This window comes from Lepisma saccharinum, chromosome 2 (assembly GCF_977018435.1).
Source record: "Lepisma saccharinum chromosome 2, izLepSacc3.1, whole genome shotgun sequence".
Classification (NCBI taxonomy): Eukaryota; Metazoa; Arthropoda; class Insecta; order Zygentoma; family Lepismatidae; genus Lepisma; species Lepisma saccharinum.
This window is the reverse complement of record NC_139230.1, coordinates 126,296,540-126,323,108: the sequence shown is the minus strand read 5'-3', so window position 1 is coordinate 126,323,108 and position 26,569 is coordinate 126,296,540. Positions and strand designations below refer to the sequence as shown.

Below are 26,569 nucleotides of genomic sequence, written 5' to 3'. Positions count from 1 at the left end.
AGATTTTTGTAAAAATGCCCTCGGGAAGTTCCTGTGAAATGATGAGCCCCCTCAGATTGATTTGTCCACACTTACAAAAGGCACTTCTGTCAGATTGTTGTCCATAAGCTTGTTAAAAATATGCCCCTCTTGATATTTTTTTTGCCCACACCTAAAACTAAGCCACACACACCCACACCCACCCACACCCACCCACACCCACACATATTTACTTCCGGTTTAAGTTCAATTGGACACCAGCCTCAACTCATATATCTAGTACTAAAACAATGTAATTCTTCCAGAATTGTTCTGTGACTCTCTCATTTCTTACATCATAAACATATGATTTTTCCCCTATGAGAATAACACTACATATGGTGTCATCAGGGAGTGTATTGTGGAATTCACAGATAATTTTAATGTTTGTCCTGTCATTAACCACAACTTGTTTTCTTTTTGAAGTGTTGATGACAAACATGGGTCTCTGTGCTTTGAATTCATCTGGTGTGTAATACATGTCAGTATTGCCAGTAGTGACCCTTTTGTATGCTGTAAATGCTTCATATAATTTAAGGAAATAATCCCTGGACATATCTAAATTATAATTTTCTCTAGGGAATACCTCATTTCTGCCATTTTTAAGATATATGTTCTTGATGTTGCAGTTATCAAATTTACTTGAATTTTTTTCCTGATTATTGTGTCTTCCAGTCTGAAACAGTACCACCACAAAATCCGGCATGTCATATTGTATACTGGAGAATGAATTTGTAGCATCAAACTCATAATAGGTACCAGATGCAGGCTTCTGTACACATTGATATGTATAAAATTGTAAAGGAATCTGTGGATTTTTTATTATATCTGCTTTGTATTTAAGAGCATAACTGGCTTCATATTCAACAACTGGGATTCTTAGCTCCATAGTCTGAATAACGCATTTGCCTTCATCAGGTAGGGTATTAGGCAAAGCTTCCCCTGTAGAGTTTAATGTGCTGTACCTCATCAAAGCATTATTATCATTGGCAGCTCTTCTAAATGTGATTCTTAAACCACCCTTCCACATAATATCTTTGTAATCTGAGAAGAATCCTGGCAACAGGCTCATAGGGAACAGCACTGTGTGGCTCTTAGATAATATTTTATCACCAGCCTCAAATCCACCTATTTTGTAGTAAGAAGCCTCGGTTTTGGATAATTTTAGTGTGGCCAAAGCTGTGGAGGTAATGCCGGGATAATCCACTCTGTTTATAACAACACCATGCTTTCTGATCTCAATTTCAGAGAACAGATGCGGCACAAAATTGTCTACCAATCTTATATTTGAATTTGCCGGATAATCTGTTCCATCGAGCTTTACAACATCAAATTTGATGTATAGATCTGCTCTGTGGGGGTGTATAAAGCCATCCCCTACATCAAGATCAACCTCAATCTCTGTGTTGGGTTGATTTAAATTTGCAAATGTCCTCCTGTTTGGAGGGAATGATTGTAGCTCATAACTCTCAATATTTTCCATTTTTTTTGTATGTATTTTTATTTAAATATTAATCTCTATGATTGCAGTTGTTGTGGCTCCAGCAAAATCAACTAATTCTTCTTTTTCATTAGTGACCATCAATTCAATGTTATCTATTCTATTATGGCACACAGGAAAATATAATGTTGGGGATGGAGTGTAGATGATGGGCTCCATAAATTCAGAATTAGGTTTAAATGTTGCAATGATGCCAGTTTGTTTGTGAGTGCCTATGCCATTTGATTTGGTGATCATACCCTCAGCCACATTACAGTGAATATTCAGAGTCTCTATGGCTAAGAATTTAGGTATATTAATAGCAGTGTGTTTGATGGCTGGTTCAAGTTTTGTGTTGTTCTCAAAGCCTAACAGCTCTCCTATAGTACCCAGATCCACTGTTTCTGTAGCAGATACAATACTCTGTGAGTGACAGAATTTTGAGTTAAAACTATACCTCTGGGTAATTGAGCATTTAGAGTGGACAGATTATACTGCCCTGGAGTGATGACAATTTTTTGATCCCCTACTGCAATTTTGTTGTTGTGGTGTGTAATATTAGGGATCAAGTACATGCCATAAAATGCTCTGAGAGCTATTGTTTTGGGATACACTATATCATCATGTAATTTGAGTTTCAATATTGAATTTTGGCTGGTGAGATGGAATACCCCCATGATGTTTTAAATACCACAAGGCTTTTTGAAAATTTTCAATTGATGGTTTATTTATTTGAGACATATATCTGAGAACAGATAAACACAAATGTCCACAATTAACATCTTTGAAGATTTGAACACGGGCATTATTGTAATAAAGATTAGCTGATTTTAGATATTTTATTAAATTTTCAGGTGGAACACCTCCAAATGAATCAAACACAAATGCCTCATTGTTTAAATATTTAAGATAACAAATCCAGTGAGTGCCCTGATTTTTGTACTTATCCAAATTAACAATGCCACACTCTTTGTTGAGTGGTTGTTCTGGTAAAGAATCAGACATGTACACTCCTCTAAAATTTTTGATGCCCAGTGGCTTGATTAAAGCTTCAATATCTTGGTTTGTAAGCGGCTCTTGTTTTTTTTAAACTTATTCATGGCTCTCTTAACACCTTTGCCTTGTTTCTCCATGGCCAGGTTATGGCGCTTCAATTCATCTAATTCTGCCCTATTTTTCTTGGCATCTATTACTGTTTTTGCTATGGCAGCTGATCCCCCAGCCAAGCTCCCAACAGCCCCAAGTACTGCTAAGATGGCCGGGATAGTAAATATGAAACCCCCCACATGTGATTTTTTCCTGGATTGCTGTAATTTTTTAATTGGGGGGTACTAAGCAACAATTTCATACCATGGCCCTTGGCAAGACAAGAGCTTTTTTTCTTGCGCTGCTTTTTGGTTAAAAGACTATCAATAGTTTTAAGAGATTTAAGACCTGCATAAGGTATTTGATACATAACACCCTTGGCCTTCATTCTAGGTTTATTATATACATATTCACAGCCCCCACCCCAGTTTTTGTTTGGTGTTCATAGCTATGGTGGTCCCCAATGCTGCTATTCTTTCACTTAAAGAAGCATCTTTGCTTACAAATCTACCAAATGCAGCCTCTTCTAATTTCTTGTCTGCAACATGTCTCTTGTCTAGATCAGAATGTGTGTTGCATGCTATGTCATGGTCTCTACAAGCAGCATCTAGGGGATTAACACCAGGATCACCTCTGTTTAATCTATGCTCCAATTTTGTGCCTGGACCACAATACTGATAGCCTGGAATATGTAGTTCAAATGGCAGCTTGTTTATAATGTCATTAACCAACCCCCGACCCTCAGAAATATTCCAAAATTTAGGTGGTAGAGTATTAATAATTTTTATAAGATATCCAATCCCCTTAGTGTCATTTACTATAAAATTAGACAATTTTGTGCTTATCATGTCCATAATTCCAACCTTTTCATTGTAAAAATTGTGGTTGCCAGCATTTTCCTCCCCAGCTATCACCAATAACCTATCTACAAGTTTCCTGACATCATCAACCCACACAAATTCTTTAGGCAGGGTGTTGTATTGTTTGATTCCACTGCCTGTCTTAATTTGTGACCATATGGGCTTGATTAAATTGTTGTATTTTGCTCCACTGCTAGACTTGACTCTTTTTTGTGTGGGATCATTGTTCTGGTATAGAGCATCTGATTTTATTAATATTTCTTTGTAGTGCTCATAATCTTGATCTGTATAGTTGCCAGGCCTTTTCCTAGTCATCAGTTCCCACAATCCAGGTGTTCCAGGATATTTAACAAAACCACCTTTTTCTCCAAGATGAGATTCTGAATATACAATGAGATCATCTCCCATAAATGTTACTCTGAAATTGCCAATTCTATGTATGATGCTACCATCACGCTCTGTGTCAGCATATAAGCCAAAAACCTCATCTTTGTTGTCTTTAGGTGTGCTTAAATATTTTTGAGCAAGAAGACCCAATTCAATAGGATCCAGAGTAGCTTCAATTCTTCGAGGAGCAACAGGACTAGGTGTATGAATACTGGAAAGTGGGGTGATTGGATAATCTAATATGTTCCTTGCAGCTACAGGTACAAGCTCTGTGATCAAATTTTGATTTTGCTCTGTAACAGTTTTGATATTTTTACCTAATTCACTAATAGCATCAATAATAGGCTGTTCTGTTTGTTTGTGTTGTTCATAAATTCCTCGGTTCTCTGATTTCCATCCCTTAAATCTTTTTACAAGATAATCTCTTAATTTAAGATCATCAATAATTGGCCTTTTCATGGTTATTTATATATGTTTCAATGTCTAGAAAATTGTTAATTTTATTTCTGTATTTACCACTATTGGGTTTTCTTGTCATATCAATTGTGACAAACCCATAACTGTCCTGGTTCCAGCACCTACTGCAAAACTTGGAAAAATCATTGTAGCTCAAGTCCCCACTTACATATTCATCATGTATGTGTTTGAGGTTGGTATGATCTTGATGAAACACACATATAAAATTGCTGTTGTCTCGGATCAGCTGCTTCGGTATTTTTGAAAAAGTCTGTGCCAGGTAGAAGCAATCAATGTTTTTGTGTCGGCCCTGTGTAAAGAAATTTCTAACCTTGTTTTGATTATCCAGTATAATGTCATCAAACACAACAACAGAATTATCGAGACATTCATGAAGTGGCTTAACATCTGATTCAAAAGTGGCAATATCCAATCCATCATATAGCTTCATCAGCTGCTGATATTTTAATTGTTCCAAGCTCTTAGAAAAAACATACAAGTGCCTGTTTTTCCAGTCTAACCAGTTGGGTGCCAATAAAAAATTATCAATCATTAGTGCAGTTTTACCACAAGCTGATGGCCCAACAATAAGACATCTAATATTATCAGGCAGCAACTTGCCATTTCTCTTAATCTGCTGTTCAGGTTCTGGCAGCCTTTTTATAACATCCCAGGTGCTCATATTATCACTTTGTCTGCATCGATCCAGCTGTGTTTTGGAAGTCCTAGCCATTTGACAAGTAACTTGTTGCCTTTTCTGCGGATGATTTTTTCTATGAGATATGTGTCAGGCTGTTTAGTTTTGCTGAGTTCTTCTTCATAGAATCTGCCTTTGAGAATTTCTCCTCGGTGATCTTCTATTATATATGTGTTAAGGGTCCCAGGTTTAACTTGAACCACTGTAAATAATTCAGTGCTCCAGTTTCTGGTAAAGCCTCTTTTGAATAAGTGCTTATATTTGCTGATTCTTACTTGATCACCCACCTTCTATTTGGCTTTTCTTGTTGTTGGCTGGTTTCTAGGATAATAAACAGTCCTGATAAATTTTTGCTCATCAGATGAAGTTACTTCAGAGGGTTTCATGTTGATTGTGGAATGGACCGAGTTGTTATATTTATGTAGAAGTTCTGGAAGAATATTAAGCCATTTATAATTACCTTGAAGTGTAAATTGTTTATACATAAGATTTTTTAGGGTTTTGTTGAATCTCTCTACAATTGAGGCTTTGAGATCACTGTAACTCGAATAATGTTGTATTGACTGGCTTTTAATAAATTGTTGGAACACAGAATTATAAAATTCTTTGCCATTATCTGTTTGCAAATAGCGCGGTGATCTTCCACTCTGATTGATGATTGTCCTGAAGGCTTCTGTAACACATTTTCCGGTGTTGGATTTGAGTGGCACAGCCCAGGCAAATTTTGAAAATGTGTCTATGACAGTGAGTAGATACTTGTAGCCCTTGTTGATTTTGTCTAAGTTTTTCAGCTGTCCACTTGCCATCTCAATCAAGTCGCTCTGCCATAAATCATCTATGCCTTTTGTGACTACTGGCAGTCTCTTAAAATTATGTCTGGCTTGTCTGTGTAATTCATCAACAATAATTTGTCTAGACATAATATGTAAACAAGAATATTGCAACTATGGGGTGTTCAGCAGCTGATACTGCAGGATTTTCTAAATACAGTTTGTCTCCTATTTGTATATGAAATTCCAGAGAGCCATCATCTTCAGCATAAGATGTTTCTAATGTATTGGGATCTGTAAAATCCTCTAACTCTACACTGGTGATTTTTGGTTTGTTGTCAGCATTTGTTATTGATAAGGTGGGGTAGTGGTGTGCCTGTGGTTGAAGCCAATATTTGATCTTAATTGGTCTCAGTGTGCCCCAACAAAAAATTGGTAATAAAATTGTGCAGGGGACAGCATATATATTTTGCCACCTGGTGTAAATGGTGAATCATATTCTTTGTTGGGGATGCTGTACAATTCAAGAATTACTGTATGTTTTGGATTCTCAATTATTACGGTTATTTCTTTTTCTGCTGTAAGCAATCTGCTTGTTACAGATTCAAGGTGCTCATTGATGGTCCTAACAACATCATCATGGCCTGGCTTGATTTTTATGTCCACAACAAGTTTCTTGTATTGTTGCACAATCTCTTGAAGCTGGGTGGCAAAAACAGACAGGGCATTTGCTTGATTGGATTCCATGGTCCCTAGCTGTTGCTTGATATTAGCTACAATTTGTTGCAAATTTTCAATAACTGCCAATTTTGAATTTTGAGCAGTAAGATCATGGACTTGTCTTCTGATATCCTCAAACAGGGCATGCAGTTCATTAATATGTTGATTAGTTGGTAGAGTGGCCACTGTCTGAGTAAGTTGTTGGATCTCTGTCTGGATATTCTTGATATCTTCTGATTTCAATATGCGATTCACTGCTCTCTTAATATTTTTAAGTTCCTGTGATGTAGGCAGATTTGATACAGTATTTTGCAAAGATTCAAGTGCCAATTTCACATTATTTAATTCAGAAGCATCAGCCACATTTTGCATAGCATTTTGGAGCAGGGCTATATCTGCCTGAGTGGGTGTTGATTGTTGTAAAATTTCAAGTTTTGTTTGGATATCATCTATCAAGTGATGAAAATGAGATAGTTCAGATTCAGTGTTGAGGTTTTCAAGCTTTGTGATCTGTTGCTGGACACTGACAAGTGTGTCTACAATACCAGGCAGGCGGGATTCTAGAGATTCTTGTACATTTGTCAAATCACTTTGCACTGCTGCTATTGTACCCTCAAGATGGGTTATGGTACTTTGAATTTTTCCAAAATCTTCATGTTTCAAGTTGCAGCTTGATGTTTGCAACACTCCGAGTTATTGCACTCAAAGCATCAGAAGATGGCAAGTTGTTCATAAAATTTTCAAGTGTCTCAATTTTTTCTTTAACCTCGGCTATGGCATTGTTCAAGGGGTCCAGATTAGGTATCTGGAGTGATTGAATCTGTTCCTTTAGAGTGGAAATCACTAGATCAAAATCTTCTTGTAATTTTATGCTTTTGACAATTGTTTGGAGCTGTGTCTGGACATTATTTATCTGCTCTTCCAATTGTTGTTTCAATTGCTCAGAGTTGGTGGCCTGGGTCTTAAATTTGGATTGAAGAGCTGCTACAGCTTCTTCTAAACTTTGAAAATTATTTAATGTGGCCAAGTCAGTATATTTTTGAAGCAGCAATTTGAGTTCTGAGTCAATTTTAAGAAGAGGGTCCATGCATTGTGATTGTAAATTTGTAATTTGTAGTTGAAGACTGGCGTTGAGTGTGGTTTGTAAAGCTTGTAAATCACTTCTTAATTTCTTGACTCTGACATCAAGCATCAGAATCTCATCACTGTGATCTTCATGCCTTGTATGGCCAAATATATCATTAGGCATTTTGTTTTAGTGGTTATTTATTATTGAATATCTGATTCTTAATTCTATAAAAAAAGGTATAAGCTTGTCATATGATCCCGGGACCTCAATATATAAGCAGTCACCAGCAGAAACAGTATATACAGGGCCAGAAACCATGTTTGAGTGCTTAATTCTATAAATATTTCTCCCTACTGAAATCTTGACATTACCCTCAGGGGTTGTAATAAATTGCAATTGACCACCTACAGGTAATTGGTAATGATTTAAATTATTGTTAAATATGTACAATGTTTTACCTGTTTCATCATCAACATCTGTAAGTATGCTGTTCAGATGAATAATTAACAAAGCACTTAGTTTAGATATTATATCAGAAGAGGGTTGTGGTGTTGGCAGGTCCATAATAGCCTGTTTTTTGAACCCAAATAAGTTCATAGGCATGTTTATTTATTTCAAATCATGCTCTGTAATTGGGCATTGATTACCACTTTTCAAATCACAATGACCCCATGGTAGAGTATGTATGCCACATGATAAAATGCATCTCTTATCATCATGTGGGTCCAGGGCCACTTTTCTTACAATATTTGTAGTCAACAAGTGATCCACACTCTGAATTCTGGATTCTGATGTTCTGATTGTGCTACATGATTTGAGGCAATTTTTGTAATCTTCAAATTCAAGCTCTTTGTCTACAGTCACTCTGCCAATGCCCTTGGCCTTTTTGGCAATAGCGCCACTACATGTTTCAAAACTGTACATCTTGGCCCTTAACCCAGCAAATGCCACAATAACATCACCAAGTGTCTCATCTTTTAACTTGCCAGGCACCTTTTTGTTGTGGGGTTTAATTTTTGAATGTTCAGTGGTATCAAAATATTTAAACAATTCAGGCTGTGTTATATCTTGATAAACATTTTCTGTTTGAATATCAAGAACAAAACTATCTGTGTCCATGTACATCAGTTTTACACAATCACCATAAAAAGGCTTCAACACATCATAATACAATTTTAACATGTGTAATTTGGCCAATTCCAATATCACAGCCCCTACATAAATAGGCTTATCAAACTTAATCTTTGTTTTTTTCATGTTGAAAAGTGCCATATGCTCATCATAAATTCTTCTGTAATTGAAGTTGGGCTTTGCTATCAATTTTTTGCTCCGGCTGGGGTCAGTAATTAATTTAACATCAGTATGTTTTCTGACATTTTCTATGGTTTTGCCATACACAGAATTGACCATCAATTTAAACAAAGATTTATCAAATTGGCTCATTGCAGATGTTCGAAGCACTGTGTTTGTATCAATATATGGATTCAACCATCTTGAGTGCCTGAACCTCAAAACTTTTCCAACTTTGGTCACTTGAACACCATGATTCATCAGGAAGTGGAGGTTTTTGTAATATATGACATAACCCTGTTTCGGCTCCAGAGTCATCATCAATTTCTTCTGTTTAGAGCCAGGTGAACACTTAACCTCGGGAATTGGGGGCAGATCAGAAAATGTGTTGTGTAAATCATCAGGAATTGTCAGATCAACCTCTAAGAATAGGCCATAGTTACTGTCATCAAAATCATGAAGATCTTCAATATTGAAATCTTCAACCCACTCAAGCCCTGCATATGGCAGTTTTTTCATCATGGCATAACCATAGAGGCTGTTGGCATCTACATACAGTATATAATTTGATGGCAGTGCTGGATCATAATCAGGAATATATTTGTTATTTGCTCTGGCATATCTCTGAGAACATTGCACCATGCCTCCTCTTATACATTGTTCCATAAACAGATACATATCTTGATCCTGGATCAGATCCAATTGCATTTTAGTGTTTAAAAACATTGCAGACCATGCTAGGCCCGGAGCACTGTAAAAATACATTGGATCCAGCTTATAATTTTGCATGGAAGATTTTCTGAATGCCTGCAGTATATCAGCTAAGAGGGTCACATCAAGTTTTAAATATGCCTTGTGATAATCACCAAATGTCTGGCATTTTAAATTGTTCCACATCAACTGGGCATGGTGATAATCTTCATCAGTGATTCCAGATCCTCTGATTTTGCTGTAAAACTCTTGTTGTGGTGGCAGAGAACACTCATCAAATTTAGAAAAATCTGTAACATAATCATATGGATATACACCCTTCCGCCTAATTAATTTCAGGTCCTGATTTGGAAACAAAGCACATGTGATTTTGAATTGATCATCAGATAATTGAGTGGCCAGTGTAGCCAGGCTAGCCGATAAAATTCTGTATGAATCAAGAAATCTTAAGTGAATAGGAACACCATTAACTTTAATTATTTTGCTAATGGCAATATATTTCTCATTATTTTCAGCTAAAATATTTAAATTCTGCTTGTCAAACCCCTCGTACCTGATCAAATGATGAAAATCATAATTGGATGCACCATGGCAAAATATAGGGATAAATTTTGGTCTCTGGATCTTAATATTACAGCTATTACACAGGGCCATTAAGAATTTACCATCTGTATGAGAATGGTGATGAACCTTTATATTTGTATCTGAAAATTCAGAATCACATACCGGGCATTTTTCTGCATTGTTGAAATCTTCAATCTGTTTCTCTGTTAAAGGCAACATAGGTTTTGATTTTAATAAGACATTAGATGCTATGTCATGGCACTCATTTTCTATTTCATCTGCAAATTTTTTGATGGCATCTGCTCCCATGTATAAATTTTCTTTACTAACAACACCATCCTGTACAATCACATAACAAAAACTAGAAGGTTCATGTAACTGGTATGATGTAATTGAAGATTCATCAGGATCTGGACTGCAGAATGCAAGAGGTTTGAGGTTTGATTCAAAATCACAGAATATATATGCTGGGTGTTCCAACAAGGCTTCAAATTTTTTGAATTTGGCATTTTCATTTGGGTTAGGCATAAGCATATGAACAGGTTTATGGTTGCCACAGTATTTCAGATGCTCAATTAACTTGTTTTTAGCCATTTCTGCATTCTTTTCACAAACACCATTCACCATTTTTCTACCATCAAATACAGTTAAACATCTTCTGCACAACTTGAATATTGTATTGGATTTGTCTAGTTGTGTTCTCACTAAAGCTTCAAGATTTTGTATCAGAGTGTAATGATATGTGCCATCCTCTTCAATTAAGAGCAGATCAATCGGAACAGCAGAATCATCATCAAATATACTGATTCTGAGAGGTGCTATCAAGCAATTGCCACGGCCAGTAGAACAAGTAAATACATTAATAGATAATTGTTTGCCATTGATATCCCGGGCCTTTTTTTCAAATTTATCAATATTCTGAACAGACATTGGATATTCTAAACCCTCCATTGCTTCATCAAAATCATTTTCATGCTGTTTATAATAACTTATTCTCTCAGGATTCCTTGAAACTGGATACGAAGCAGCTAAAATACACCACAAAAAGCATTTCCTATCATTATTTTTTATATTAAGCACAGCTTGTTTGTTTTTAATATTGGCAGGTAAAGGCACATAAGTGGAACCTTGTAATGGGCTGAATTCAGAAATATTAACATATAACTTGTGTGGAGAACCGCATAGGCTCCATCCAGACTCTTTTGCAGCAAATTCAGAGTGTTTAATAATCAATTGATCTATCAAACTGCTTATTATTTTGTCTGAATTTGTATTTGAATATACAGGTACAGTTTCTGTTATGTGGGGCTGTGTAAATTTTGTGCCATTTGGCTTCTTATATTGTGTAAACAATTTGAGGGACAGCTTACAAGAGCCATTTTGTGCATTTAGAATTGCCTGCACATCAGGATTTAAACTGTTCAAAAAATTCTTAATACCACATCTTGGCTCTGATACAAACCGGTAATCCCTTAATTGGCCAGCAAAACTGCTATGGATAGGTAGTGCATAGCGTGGCTGCTTTGCTGCTCTAGCATTAACAGGTGCTTCATGCTTCCTTTTCAGACCAGATGTAGATGGTTGTGGGGGCAATGTTGATGACTGTGCAGAGCAAGTACCTTTATGTTTATATGTGAAATATTCCATGCTATATTTTCTATGGCATTTAGGGCATATTTTAGTGGGAGTTCTGCATTTGTCTGGATTACAATTCTTTTGGTGCCTGGCCCAATTGGGGCTGGATATATTTTTTTTGCATTGATTACAATATTTTTGATTTGGCATTTTTGTTGTCGGTTTATTATATAAAATTTCTTGGGGTCCAAATCAAAATTCTATGCTTAATAAAAAATATCAGTTGGGTTCAGCAGTGTGATTTGTGTGTATGTGTATATGTGTATGTGTGTATGTGTGTTAATATATAAAATTTCTTGGGGTTCAAATCAAAACTTTATACTTAATAAACCTATGACAGGTTGTTAAAAATTCTGTCTATTAAATCAAATAGATTTGTAATTCAATTTATACAAATCTGCAATATTTTTGTGTTTAAAAAATATAAGCAGCACTGCAACAACACACCCTTACTCTTCAACAACTCTCACAATACTGGCTGATATGCAATGCAAAATTTCTTTATATAGCCTAAGCACAGACCGCATTGAAAATATTTGAAACAATAAGCCAATCAGAATATAACACATCATCACATTATGTCATAACCAACCAATCAGAAAACAACACATGTCTAATAATTTGTTGCAAAACATGATGCAATATAAATAAACCAGAAATAGGCCACAAGTGGACCGGAAGTGGACCGGAAGTAGGCAAACCGGAAGTGGACCGGAAGTGGACCGGAAGTAAATATGTGTGGGTGTGGGTGGGTGTGGGTGTGTGTGTGTGTGTGTGCGGGGGGGTAGCTCTTATGAGCATCTTGGCCTAGTTTTAAGTGTATCCAAAAAAAATATCAAGAGGGGCATATTTTTAACAAATTTATGGACAACAATCTCACAGAAGTGCCTTTTATAAGTGTAGGCAAATCAATCTGAGAGGGGTCATCATTTCACGGGAACTTCCCGAGGGCATTTTCACAAAAATCTTGGATTAGGCAGAGTTCCACACTTGAGCAAAAAGCTCATATGGGCATGTTGAGCCTGTTTTAAGTGTAGCCAAATCTGCCTGAGAGGGGCTCATCATTTATCGAGCCAGTAGTATCATCAATTACACTACTCTAATTTTAAATAATAGTTAAGATATGCATGAAAACATGTATGTCTTCATGTATTGCGATGTTTATGCAAAATATGGTTTAATATAACTTACAGGGATCATTTTGGCCTGGTCTTCCCTACATATTATAAAAATATACTAGGGTACTATTTTATGTTAAATTTAGCTGAAAGTTTATGCACACAAACAAATGTATAGATATAAATACAGAAAACATGCACAAACATACAGTGTTTCCGAGAATGAATGATGAGGTTTAGTGAAGTTACTGTGGAGGATACATTATGTGGTATATACTGAAAGTGGTTTAATTAGGTTCAGTTCCTCAAACAGTTTTTACACAAAGCAAACAGATGGTTTACTAACCAAAACAAATGCTATGTTGACTGAAACACATTCTGTACAATTTTCCTATGAGAGTAGGTACTCACAATTGGCAGCATGGCATACAACATAATGAAATACCATTTCAGTCCATACTCCAGCAAGAATGTCTGGAGTAACACTGCCAATTGCTGATCTCATTCCTGCTTTGAGATGTTCCACATTTCAAAATCTTTCATTTAATTTTCAATAAACTAAGATCTTCACACATGCCCACAGGAAGAAGTCTAATGGGCAAGGTCTGGACATCTTGTGGGTCAAAGGATTGGTTTCTTTCTTGCATTCTGGAAAGCGATTATTTAACACATGTTGCACATGCACCTCAAAATGAGGTGGTGAAAGATGACCTTAAACATACATGCCATTTTCAATTCAGTCAATCTGAGAAAATAAAAAATTGTCCAGCATATCCAGGTTAATGCTTGTTTCAACAAAAAATGGGTCAAAATTCTTGTGTGTGAGGCAACACCACAAATTGACTTTTGGAGAGTCTTGAACATGAAGAAAATATGGTTGTTCTGAGCTCTGAATTTAGTGAATGCTCTGATTAACAAAACCATTTACATGGAATGTCTCCTCATATGGGTTATATTTATAGTATAATTTTCATAGCATATTACCACACTACAAAAAAGCACAATAAAACTTCCTACCTAGTAGCACACAATGCAGCATGTAGTTGTTTCTTTATGTTTCTCCACTTCCCTCCTTATGGTGCTGTCTGCGAACAGTTGTAAATCTTATTTTCACACAATGCAGAGTGCAGTTGTTCATGATGTTTCATTCTTTCAATCTCATGGCATTAACCTGCAGCCCATGCATTAGGTTCAGTAACTGAATCAATTACTGAACCTAACAAATAAATTTCAATGTACCATGCAATGTATCATTCACAATTGCCTCACTTAACCTCACCAATCCATTTTGAAAACACTGTATATTATGACAGATAGAAGTTACTGTTGAAAGTTCTGTAGTGAAGTGAAATACTGTAATGAAACTATCAGTAACAGAGCTGCATGGAATTCTCAAATTGACTGCTTCTGAGAATCCTCTGGCACAGTGCGCTATGGACAAATGTCCATTTGTCAAAACCAACAACCTACCATGCCACACACATGGCAAATAGGCTAATAAATAGAGTGCAAAAGCCATAGTACTCACATTGAAAATTACATGCTCCATTGGGTACCGGTAAATTCAGATTGTTTCCAAGAATTGATCTCAGTCTAATTCTTGGTGTAGGTAAATTTTAAATACAAAGTTGGAAAAACAATTTGTTACACTAACATTTGAAAACTATTTTGTTATTTCCCTGTTTGTTTTTTTTTATTTCAAGAGTCCTGCCAACTCTAATTTAATTTAAGGTAGCAACATCTGATGTAACTTTGAGACTATACATGTAACATGTATGAGAAATAATGACAAAAAAATGTAATACTGACATAAAATAATGTACTACTTACAGAAACTTCTTCTGCTTGGTTCATGGGAACTTCAGTCTCGATAGAACTCAGACTGATTGTGTGGGGAGTATCACACATTGTTTTGTCTCTGTCACTAAAAAATTGACTGCACGATGGAGTGATATGGCCCTCATGATTTTTCTCTGAATTTGAGATGTCCTGAAAGTAGAAGACTTAAATAATAAATTTAAAGAAATACAGTGATAATGCAAACAGCAACATAACAGTTCTTATATGTATGAAGATCTATCCTCTACACTTTCTGTATTCCTGAATATCATGGTGCAATGTACGGTCTCCAGCAATAAAAATGGGACACCTAGATCCTTTATACTCATTTCCCTGCTAGGTGTTGTGTGTGTTGCCTAAATCTATGGCGCTAGTAGAAGTTCCCATTCAAAATTAGCTAATAAAATCCACTTATCGCCATAGAATTAGGCAACACACATAATGCCTTGCAGGAAAGTGAGTATTTCAGGATCTCCATGTCCCATTTTTATTGTTGGTGACTGTACATGGGAAAACTTTACCTTTACAATATATATCTTGTGTTACAAAAACACTAAAACACACAATATAGATAAATGGCGTTGTATTTCTAAAATGTTATGTGAGTCATTAAACGCAATTCAGTATTGCCATATAATTTGAAGTCAGTTTTTCGGAATTTATGGGCAAGAAAAATAGGATCATCTAAGATTTAATATGGACCGTGTTGCATGCTAGTACTCAACAGTGTGAAATAAACCAACATACTTCACCCCACTATTTCCACTAGAGTGGGGTTGCTTTTTCTATAATGAATGCCTTCTATAAATAATGCTTTAAAGTAGGACCTGACCAGATAGATAAATAGCAAATTATTTCAAAATTTCATAGTTAGAGTCCTGAAAGATTTTTTGTTCTCTGAAAAGTTCTAATTGAACAGATTGTGTTGCATCAAACAAGATTTTTTGTGGGAGGATGCTTGGATAAGAAGAGCACAAAATATTGGATAAAGCACATCAAGCTGGTCTGGTATATTACTTTCCATAACTGTCAGATTGCAGCATATGATAAAAAAATAATATTTACAGTTCTGGAAAGTAATACTAGATTTGCTGTTTCTATCCTAAAGAAATTTAAATTATGCAAAGTAATGGTCTATCTCTGATATTGTACTCATACATAAATGTTAACAGTTTTAGAAATGACACATTGTTCACACAAATAAGTTTAAAACCAATGACAGTTAGTAAGGCAAACTAAAATAAGGAAAGACTGCATGAGAAGTTACATATTTCATTATACTTTCCTCTGGGATCTTTCGTCGCATTTAGCAATTATCATAGCCTACCAACATTATACATTTGTCCCACCATGAGTTCAGAGAAGAATTCTGTTTTATATTTTCCAATGCAGCTTTCTTTCACATCCTCCTCAAACACAAAATCAAAACTCTGAAAAACATGCCTCAGAACATTTATGAATATGTATAGATTAAATGGGATCAGGCTTAATAAAAGATGCAATTTTTCACGTCCAACAAGCAAAATTCCTGCAGAATTCATGTATAATTCCCTGAGTGAATAATTCACACATAATTCACGGAAATCAAGGAATTCCCAGTGATTAGCCAGCATGGAAATGCACTACCGATTAAACCACCATGTATAGAAGCTAGTAGCAAATAACAATTAATTGACACTTGCAATCCTCCAAATATGAAAATATTAATTAATAAACTTTTATGCAGAAATATTTCTAGTTTATAGATTACAAGATTAACTGATCAAAGGAGTAATTTTAATACTTAGCCATAGCCAAAAATAAAATTCTAAAACCTAATGCAATGTATATAAATTGTCACTTGTTAAGCATGCAACATGATCTTGGTTTCCTACCTCAACTATTAAATAACATTTTTGCCAATACTGAATGTCTATTTGTGATGTCTATGTGTGTATGAATTTGTCAATGATGCATGAAATATACTAGGCTAATAAAAAAAGTGCAAAAGCCATAAAATTCAGATTTAAGTTATGAAAATCTTTTCTTGCCTGTACCGAACTGTTAGTAGTGTATAAAACTCCCACCTTTAAGTCTTTTGTATACAATATTTTAGGTAATTACACTTGACCAAAAAAAAATTACATCCATTTTATTTTATGCATACCCAAACAGATCACCATAAGTTTACTCTAATTTCCTGACACTTAAATATTGTATTTTCCTTCAAATTTGTTATTTTTGTGTTGGATATTTTATCAGTATTCTTCTTAGGCAATAATTATTTCGAATTCAAATACAGTTAGCACGATCCCTTCTCCCTTCATTACCTACAGTTCGTGACAATGCAATAACACAGTTCACATATGCTTTGCATAATATGTAATGATAAACCTGAAAAAGTACATTGTTGATTCATGCAGCAATATAAATTGTTCACAGTTTGAAGTGAGTTGATGACTAAAATTTTTAAATGCTGTAAGTGCCACAATAATTCAAACAACGTTTTTCATGTTAAACTGTGAAATGTGCCATGCTTTATAATGTGGTAAATGTGAAATGTGACTACTAGGCCTGTAAGTAGTTCAAAAGGCATGTAAAGAGGTACTATTGTGAACGTTCTTACAGGCTGATGTGCTGAATGATGTGATTTCCCAACACTTTCGCTTTTGGCACTTACAACGTTTACCACTCTTAGTCCTCAGTTATAATATTATTTTAAAATGCTCGACATTTCAATGAGTGTTTTGTTAGCTTCCTACCATGCTACCATGCTCTTGTAATGGATAAGTCTGTGATAAGAATGCATAATAAATTAAATAAAATAGAACATGGAGAAATGACTACATGTTCAAGTGACATGTCGGAGAAGACATCTACCAGTAACATTATGAATAATGAAGAATACAACATTGAAGAAAATGAAGACATCCTTTTTTCAGGCCAGTATCATATAAAATCATCCTATGTTGATTCTAATGATCCCACTTGTGTTATAAATGAAGATAGATTCCAAGATATTAAGGGGATCATTTCAACCTAGAATTTCCTTTTTGAAAACTAAAAAGTGCAGGGCCTGGCTGCAATGAAAGAAACTTTCAATCTGACTGGTATGATAAGTTCATATGGTTGTAATAGGAGTTCTGGTAAGTGTTTTCGATGAAATTCTTTGATTCTAATGATTCTGCAAATAAGGGTCATATTGATTCTGCTTTCACCAGGAGAGGTTCCAAAGCATCAATTTCATCATATCATCACTAAACATTTAACATAAAGGAGGCGGACAGATTTCTGGAAACACACTGCTAAGGGAATGGTAATTCATTCTGAGTCGGAATCACTGAACCATCATGCATTGCGACAGGCATATGTTATCACCATGTTTGCCCATTGCATGTAGTGCCTGAATCAATGCAGTATGAGCATTCACGTGCAACGCTCCCAAGGTAAAGCTATACAATGGGAGACCTGTCGAATTTCCAAAGAGGGCAGATTGTTGGAAGACATTTAGCTTGTGCATCAGTAACTGAGACTGCCACTTTATTTGGTGTAACAAGGAGGACAGTGTCGAAGGTTATGGCAGCAAACATAAATCATGACAAGTTGTGGCAAGACAACATCAGTGATGATAGATAGTGGATGAAAGCCAACCCTAGATGACAGAGAATGCCGAGTATTGAAGAGCATTGTCACAAAAAACCGTAGAACTACAGTGGCAAAAGTGACAGCAGAATTCAATGAACATCTGGCCGATACAGTTTCCACAAAGCAATCTGATGGGAGTTTCATAAACTCAACAACTCAACAATCCTCTGATTACTATCACTAACACCAGTGCATGGAAAATAAATTTGGAAAAAAATGGTGCCATGATCACAAACTATGGCCCTGTGGTGACTGGAAAAAGATAATATGATCAGATGAGTTGCTTTTCTTGCTGTTTCCGACTTTGAGGCAGGTGTATGTGTGGTGAACACCTAACAAGGCATACTTTCTGGACTGCCTGTGTCCTACTGTCAGACATGAGGCAGATCTGTAATGGTTTCGGTAGCATTCTCCTGGTATTCTGTTGGCCCCATTTTTCCTTTGCAAGGTGAAATTACAGCCCACAGCTATGTGGACATTCTAGGCAACCAGGTGCAATCTATGGCACAGCTGTCTTTTCCCAACAAGGATGCAATCATTCAAGATGATAATGCATCTATTCACACTGCCAGAGCTGTTCAGTCTTGGTTTATGGAATATGAAGATGAACTTCTACACCTTTTCTGGCCAGGGCAATCACCGACTTCAATATTAATGAACCACTGTCCTTACTTCTGCAGCCATTGGTGATGTGCTTCCCTCTTCTCATTTCCCCAGCAACTGCATGGTGTGCTTCTGGAAGAATGGTACAATATTCCACTGGAGGCCATTCAGGGGTTGTACGACTCGTTTCCATGACAAATCCTAGCTGAACTAAAAGCTGAAGGGAGTCCCAGGATGTATTAAGAGGGTATTGTATAACTTTTTAAAGTGTTTCCATTAATTTGTCCACCTCCCACCCCCCTGTACATCTTTCTTCACTATACCCTACTGTACAGCATTTGCATTACTTCTCCAAATAAAAAAGTGCATGTTGAACACATTAAATTCTATGCTAATGTGCATCATTCATTTACAAATAAATTTACAAGTGTAATTAATGGAATATTTGTATTTCATAATTAACATTTGCAGATTCAAATCATATGTGTATATGATGAATAAATATACATTTGAATGTATGTGATTCATGAAATAAGTTAGTTCATATTATTGATTACAATATGTAAATGAGGGCCTCTTTGATGGCACATCCTCGCCTTGTAACCAAGGGGTCCCAGGTTCAATACCTGGTGGAGGCACTGAGTGGTTCAGATCACACTTTAAACTGTAGGTCCAGTCCTGATTAGCCTTATTGTGCATAAAGTGGACTTAAAACACTATATCAATCAACCAATCCATATGTATAAATGAGAAAAAAAACAATGGCATTTCATACTTATTCTACATTCAATGGGAAATCAAAACCTTCAGAGAAAGGGTTAGCCTAGCACTGAGGCAACTGATGTGAACAATGAACATGTGAATGAGTGTATTCTGAAAGACAGAAAATATTTCTATCCATTGTATTATGTATAGATATACGCTTGAGAGCAATGAAAATGTGAAGATTACTGTACTAAGCTGGCTCCAACACCTTTACAGCTTTTATGCAACAGAAATGCACAGATCTGTAACATTATGTCATGGAGAAGTATTTCCTTGGACCTTCGATTTAAATATTTCCAAACTACAAACATTGTCCTCTAAATGGCAGGTCTTGTATTTTCTCTACTCATATATACATGTATAAACAGTGCATTCAAAAAGTCCCCACACTCAAAGTTTGAGATTTTTTTGCTCATAATTTATTGAACTTGTGAAAGTAATGGATACATACATTTGTTAACTATATCTTGAAATACACAAAAAAATAATTTGTAAACTAAATGTGAGTAATACTGCAATCTCCAAGGTTGGTAACAAACTGACAAGACAGCAAACCACTTTCTGGGCATTGATTTGATTTGATTTGATTTATTTTACTTCACTTCTGTGCCTCTTTTGTCTAATTTGCAAAGATGGAGATGATATGATGAAATTAATGAATGGATACTCATAAACATCCATGCCCAGGCTGGGATTTGTACCCAGGACCCCTGGCATCATAGCAGGATGTTGTAAACAATCAGCCATGGGAGCCAGCTATCTGTGCATTGAAATACAATGAAAGAATATTGACACTAAATTTGAATCAATCATCCATTGCAGTTTTAGCTGGTGCCAGATCATCAGGAAATAGACTTCTCCATTTCTCCACACATCTTGCATATGAGATACTCAAAATATGCTTACAGCATAGTGATTTGCTGTATGCATGTAACGATTAATGCTCACTGAGATGTGGAGCAACAAGGCAACTGAACACAACTGACGTGTTTTCGTTTGGTTTGGTTTGATATTTTAAGTCCACTTTATGCACAGTAAAGCTAATCGAGACTGGACCTACAGTTTAAAGTGGAGTCCGAACCACTATGTGCCTCCACCGGGTATCAAACCCGGGAAGCCTTGATTACAAGGCAATGACACTACCACTACACCATCGGGGAGGCTCTAACGTGTTTTCGGCATATCAGTGGGCGATAACCTGAAAGATAACCTGTAGACTTCTGGCACAGAAATTCTGTGCTTCGGTTCCACATGTTTCACTGTATTGGGTTACACCATTTGATTTCAATAGAATTGGACAACAGAAGTTCTGTAGATGCATCTCTCTGCATTTCTCCATGTCTCAGTAAGTGATGTGCATAAAAGGTATTGTTGACAAACTGTGATTGTAAGTCTCACACCAAGGAATATAATAGTAGCACTGCTCTAAACATAACATAAACTCATTTCAAGGTCAAACCAATCCCTACTGGCAAGCTTGCCAACTCATTTAGAAGAATTCCTTAGTAGCCTCTTTTTAAAGTATGAAGGCGAGGACTTTTCGAATGCACTGTATATGTAAGCATATTACCTTTGGTAATCCTTGTTCACTTTCTTCTCTGTGTACAACAGCACTCCATTGTAGTGAATAGGATTTACACCCACATGCTAAGTTCACTTTTACCTACAACAAAAATAAATATTTAATTTACATATTTCTACATCAAGCATATTGTTTCAACACAGATTTCTCAAACAGTATCATAAGGCAGTGGAGGCTACTGTGGCTATTCACAAAGTGACACATACAAACCCAAGGAGTGTTTAACCCTTTTCGAACAAGCACTTGTGCAGCACTTTCAATTACTACATAAGAACTTTGAGGAAGATAGAAACATGGGTCCGCCACTACCGATAAGCACAGCACACAACACTTTGGACATTCTTAATGTTATGGAAATAAGTATTTTGGATGTACAACCCAAGCAATCAGCAGAACCCAATAAATTACCACCTAATGTGATCAAAGGATGTGGAGAAGTATTTTGTGTTAAAATGTTTACATTAGGGCTTAGTCGATACTGATGCCAATGTATCGGTGGTATTGGAAAGTATCAGTTGGAATTTATCTAATGATACCACTGATACCAGCCAGCCAGGCATATTGGTTTATCAAGGGGTTCGCAAGAATGCTTTCGCCGAGACTTAATTATTCTGGAAATTGCAAAATTCAAACTTTATTTTTATTTTGCACAAATTTTGCATGAAAAACTTAATTTTATGATTACATAATATATATTTTAATATTCTGATACAAGTCTTGAATATTCTAAAGCAAATTCCTTGATAAATTGATGCATATAATTGGAGAAGAATATTTACACACCAATATTGATCAACAATTTGAACATATTTTAATTATTGCAATTTTCAAGTATTGGTATGAGTATTGGCATCAGTATCAGTTCAAAGTGGTATCGGCTCAGCCCTAGGTTTTACATGTTTCCCACTAAAGCTATACATTGTCAAAGCAAATATCTATCAGTGCTAACAAAAATCACATGTTCCTCAAAACTGCCCTGAAGAACTTTATTACAGTTCTGTCTGTGCTCCACAAACTTCAAACATTGGTGAGCAGTCTTCATTATTCCAGAACAAGCAGAGAAGTCCTATGACAGGCAGAATCTCATCTAAATTTGTGTCAAAACCATCTCCCTCTTTGTTAAAGTTTTCTCTGAAAGTCTTCAGGTTTGCACTGGTACACTGAGTTCTCTCTTCAATAACTTGATCAACAAAAAAAGGTTGGAAAACTTGCAGATAGTTCTTGCATTCTTTGTAACATATTGGGATCATGTTGGATGAATGATTGAAGACTCTGGTGCAAGAGCCAGACAGCTCCAAATTATAAAAGTTTTCAGGAGACACAAAAAATTAATAAAAGAATGAAATTTTGAAGAAGTAAGAGGTATTCACATGCAATAGCTAGAAGCAACAGTAACATACATATTGAAGTATGCTGTTACAATAGCAACTGCTGCATGCCGCCAAGTGGCCGAATACTGAACTATAGCCGCTGCAAGAACCAGACTGCTCCAGGAGCTGTCTGCGATGATGCGCCGGCAGAAACATGCCAGCCAACTCCTTTTCCATTCCTACTATGCAACAAATCTCTGGAGCTGTCTGATTCTTGCACCAGCAGATAGAGCATTTTTTTCATGATAGATTACAGCAAAAACACAATTTTGACCAAAAAGTGGAGCTGTCTGGTTCTTGCACCAGGGTCTTCAATTGTATTTCCCCTTCTTTTCTGGCGATGCTGTGATGGGGAATGGGTGATCCACAATACAATATATTTCCAAGATATTGTATTACTCAAACTAAATTTCTAAATTTTTATTCTCACCCTCCTCGGGTTTCTTTTCTCACTGATCACTGTTTTGAGCTTTGCTGACTTCTATCACAAAGTTTTCGAACTCAGAAGGTAACTGTAGATCAACTTCCGTGTCTATATCTTCTTCTAGCTGCTCCCTGATTAATTTGTCTGGACCAGACAATTTTCACAGTATTCAAAGCAGATACAGGGTTCTCGGAAATTCCCCTTACAAACTCCTAGGGCTAGCATAGGGGACTGAGTAGACACTATTTGGAATAGAAACACATGTCTGGAAAATTCACCGTTTCAGTGCTACAACCATGACAATGTGTCGGATGTGCCTGTGTTGGTATGCAACAGGGTAGGCAGTACATGATGTCAGAAGATCACCTGATGGCACGTGACGTCTACCCTGCCACGATATCCTGCCTGGAGCCATATTCACGTACCTTTGCATCTCCGATGAACATGGTTGTGTACACGCTTGCAGAATACAAGGACATTATCCTTGTGTATGGCTCAGTAGAATGGAATGGAAGAGTAGCTCATCGGCTGTATGAAGAGCATTATCCACAACTTCCGACTCCATCGCATACTCTTTTTGCCAGCATTATGCAATGGCTCCAAGAACGAGGTACCTTCACTGCATTCAGGAATGACTGTGGTGCTCCAAAGAGATGCCACATGCCCGAATTGGAAAAGGCTGTACTGCACCATGTTGAACAGGCCCCGTCAACAAGTACACGAACAATTGCGCGTGCAATGGGTGTTTTTTGCAGCATCATGTGGGAGGTTCTGCATGAGCAACAACTACATCCTTACCACCACCAAAGAGTATAGGCTTTGAGACCAGCAGATTTTGTACAACATGTTAACATCTGCACGTGGTTTCTGCACACTGCTGAAGTTTCCACGTTTAGTTCTGTTCACAGATGAATGTAAATTCACTAGGGAGTGTGTTCACAATTCTCAAAACAGCCATGTCTGGGCAGACGAAAACCCTGATGCGATGCATGTCCGGGGATTCCAGCACAGATTTGCTATCAATGTGTGGGCAGGTATTCTGGACGGTTACGTGATGTATGTACCTTCTTCCAGCCAGGCTAATGGATGCCGCATTCTTGATCTTCCTACGGGAAACATTGGCTCTGTTCTTGGATGCTGTGCCATTGAACGTCCATCAGGAACTGTGATTTCAGCACGATGGCGCACCTCCTCAACGTGACATTCGGAGACATCTTAACTGAAGATTCGGGCAAAGATGGATAGGACGAGGTGGTCCAATCATGTGGCCCCCCACAATAGATTGATTTAATACCATTGGACTATTTCTTGTGGGGTTGTGTGAAGAATATGGTGTACGAGACTCCTGTAGTCTCATGATTCGTTGGTACAATGTGTGCAACAACGTTGGTGGTCATCACATCGAGCCACTTTTGTAGTTGAGCAGTGCCGTATGCGACACATCCAGTGCAGAAGACAGAAACAAATTGCTGCGTTCCACTGTCGGCACAAATGTTATTGTAATCAATGAATAGTACGTCTCTTTTTTGATCCCTTGGCATTGTTACCAAATAAATTTGTTTGTATTATGGGCTGAGTCACAAATCATTCAATTCTGTACCTTACATAACACCTCATTGGACATGGTTGTAATAAATTATTACACTTTAGGTCAGCAAGTGATCTGACATCATGTACTGCCTACCCAGTTGCATACCAATACAGGCACATCCAACACATTATCATGGTTGTAGCACGGAAACTGTATGTATCCAGACATGTGTTGCTATCCCAAATATTGTCTACTCAGTCGCCTCTACTAGTCCTAGGAGTTTGTAAGGGGAATTTCCCAGCACCCTGTATAATATAAAACCACTTAGAAATTGTTTGTGTTATCTACTAACATGACACTCTGACAGCATGCTTTTCCACAACAATAATCTCTCCCACATGGCCATTTTCATAATCTCATACATATGTGATGAGATCACTTTTAACACTCTAAAAGTCAGCTAGAGAGCAACACAGACAAGTACTTTAAATAGTGTTTAAATGAGACTTAATTACAACTAAAAGTGAATGCAGCGCTCACCTATGACCTATCACAGGTTAAATGTACCTAATGCACAGATAAGTCATTCACAGTCGGAATGGAATCTGCAGAAGTAAATTGTGTCCCCATTGGCAATCGAATCTAATATTCTTTGTTTCCACAGAGGCACAGATTACATTCAAACAAATCTACACAAAAATGTCTAATACAAGCCTTGTCATATGTTAAAAGCATTTTCCACCACAATTTTTAAATGTCTAAACCCATCAAACCCAAAACTAAGTAAGCAAAGCAAAACTTTGCTCAGACCTTAGATTCACTGACCAGATAAATGAATATTTTATTAACATGAAAGAAATGCATTTTCTCCATGAAGAGATTTCTACCTATGGAAATCTAAATTATTAATTGATGTTGCAAATGTGGATATTGATTTTTCAATGTGGGAACAAAATCATTATTGGCAGAGACGTATTTATGACTATGTGTATAAATTGGCAAGTACAATATGCATAAGCATCATCATGTATACAACTTTCTTAAGAGTGTTATGTATATCTCCTTGAAGAAATCAAGGGGTCCATATCCAGTGGGTGCATATTGCGGTGGTTTTTATCACTCATTAGCCCATATGCCATAAAAAGAGATTTAATACAAATATCATATGTTAAGTATTGGATTAAAAAAGTCAATAATATTTACACAAACCTTGTGTTCATTCTTGGTACACAGAGTATTATCAATTCCAACTACACGGCTGCTCTCAAGATTCTTATCCATCGATTCTGATGCCTGAAATTTTAAAATGTAATGTAATGAACTATCAGAATGCTTTTTTTTTTAAAAAAATATATCCTTGCAGTGCACATTAAAATGTATATCAAAGAGAATATGAAGTGAAACTTGAAATATTGGTGAAGACAGTCATTATAACAAGATAAAAACAACATTATGAGAAATATACCTATGCTAAAAACTGGATAGAAGAGCAGATAGACAGCAGGACAATATAAAGGGCAATGTATGCATACATAACAATGCAAAATGAAAGAATGTTATTAAAAACACTTACACAATATAAGAAATGAGGGTTGATCAGCATGCTCTGACCCTGACCTAGAATGCTTTGCCAGAGGGCCATGTACAGTAGAAGAGGTGAGACAAGAAACTCTCCCACCGATGTGCTGGATCGGAAACGCGGCAAGCACATGCGCGAACTTCCCCTATCGTGCACACAGGCAGGGTTGCCGAACGTCTTAATGTTGTGTGAGCACCGAGAAACAATGCGATCGACTTGCCTGTCTTCATTTAAAGTGTGTGTTTGTTTTGTGTGCAGTGTACTTGCTAGCATGGAAGCTTGCAGTTCAGAGAAAGCAAGTAAACTCGGTGGATGGAAAGTAATCCACAGCCAAGGGCGAGAAATTGTATATAATGTCAATGCATTTATGAAAGACCAGGTGGGAGTTCGT

At 36.6% G+C, this 26,569-nt stretch overlaps 1 protein-coding gene across 1 annotated transcript in view; it reads right to left on the bottom strand.

Annotated features, from left to right (window-relative positions):
* LOC145983633 (uncharacterized) overlaps positions 1–23,514 on the bottom strand; it is a 48,187-nt gene extending 24,673 nt beyond the window's left edge. The window contains exons 1-4 of the mRNA XM_083116697.1: positions 23,494–23,514; positions 21,263–21,355; positions 18,965–19,144; positions 14,692–14,850 (exon numbers count right to left, since the gene is read on the bottom strand). Of these exons, the coding sequence (XP_082972823.1) occupies positions 14,692–14,850; positions 18,965–19,144; positions 21,263–21,355; positions 23,494–23,514 (453 nt within the window). The remainder of the gene's footprint in view (positions 1–14,691; positions 14,851–18,964; positions 19,145–21,262; positions 21,356–23,493) is intronic.
* Positions 23,515–26,569: the final 3,055 nt, after the last annotated feature.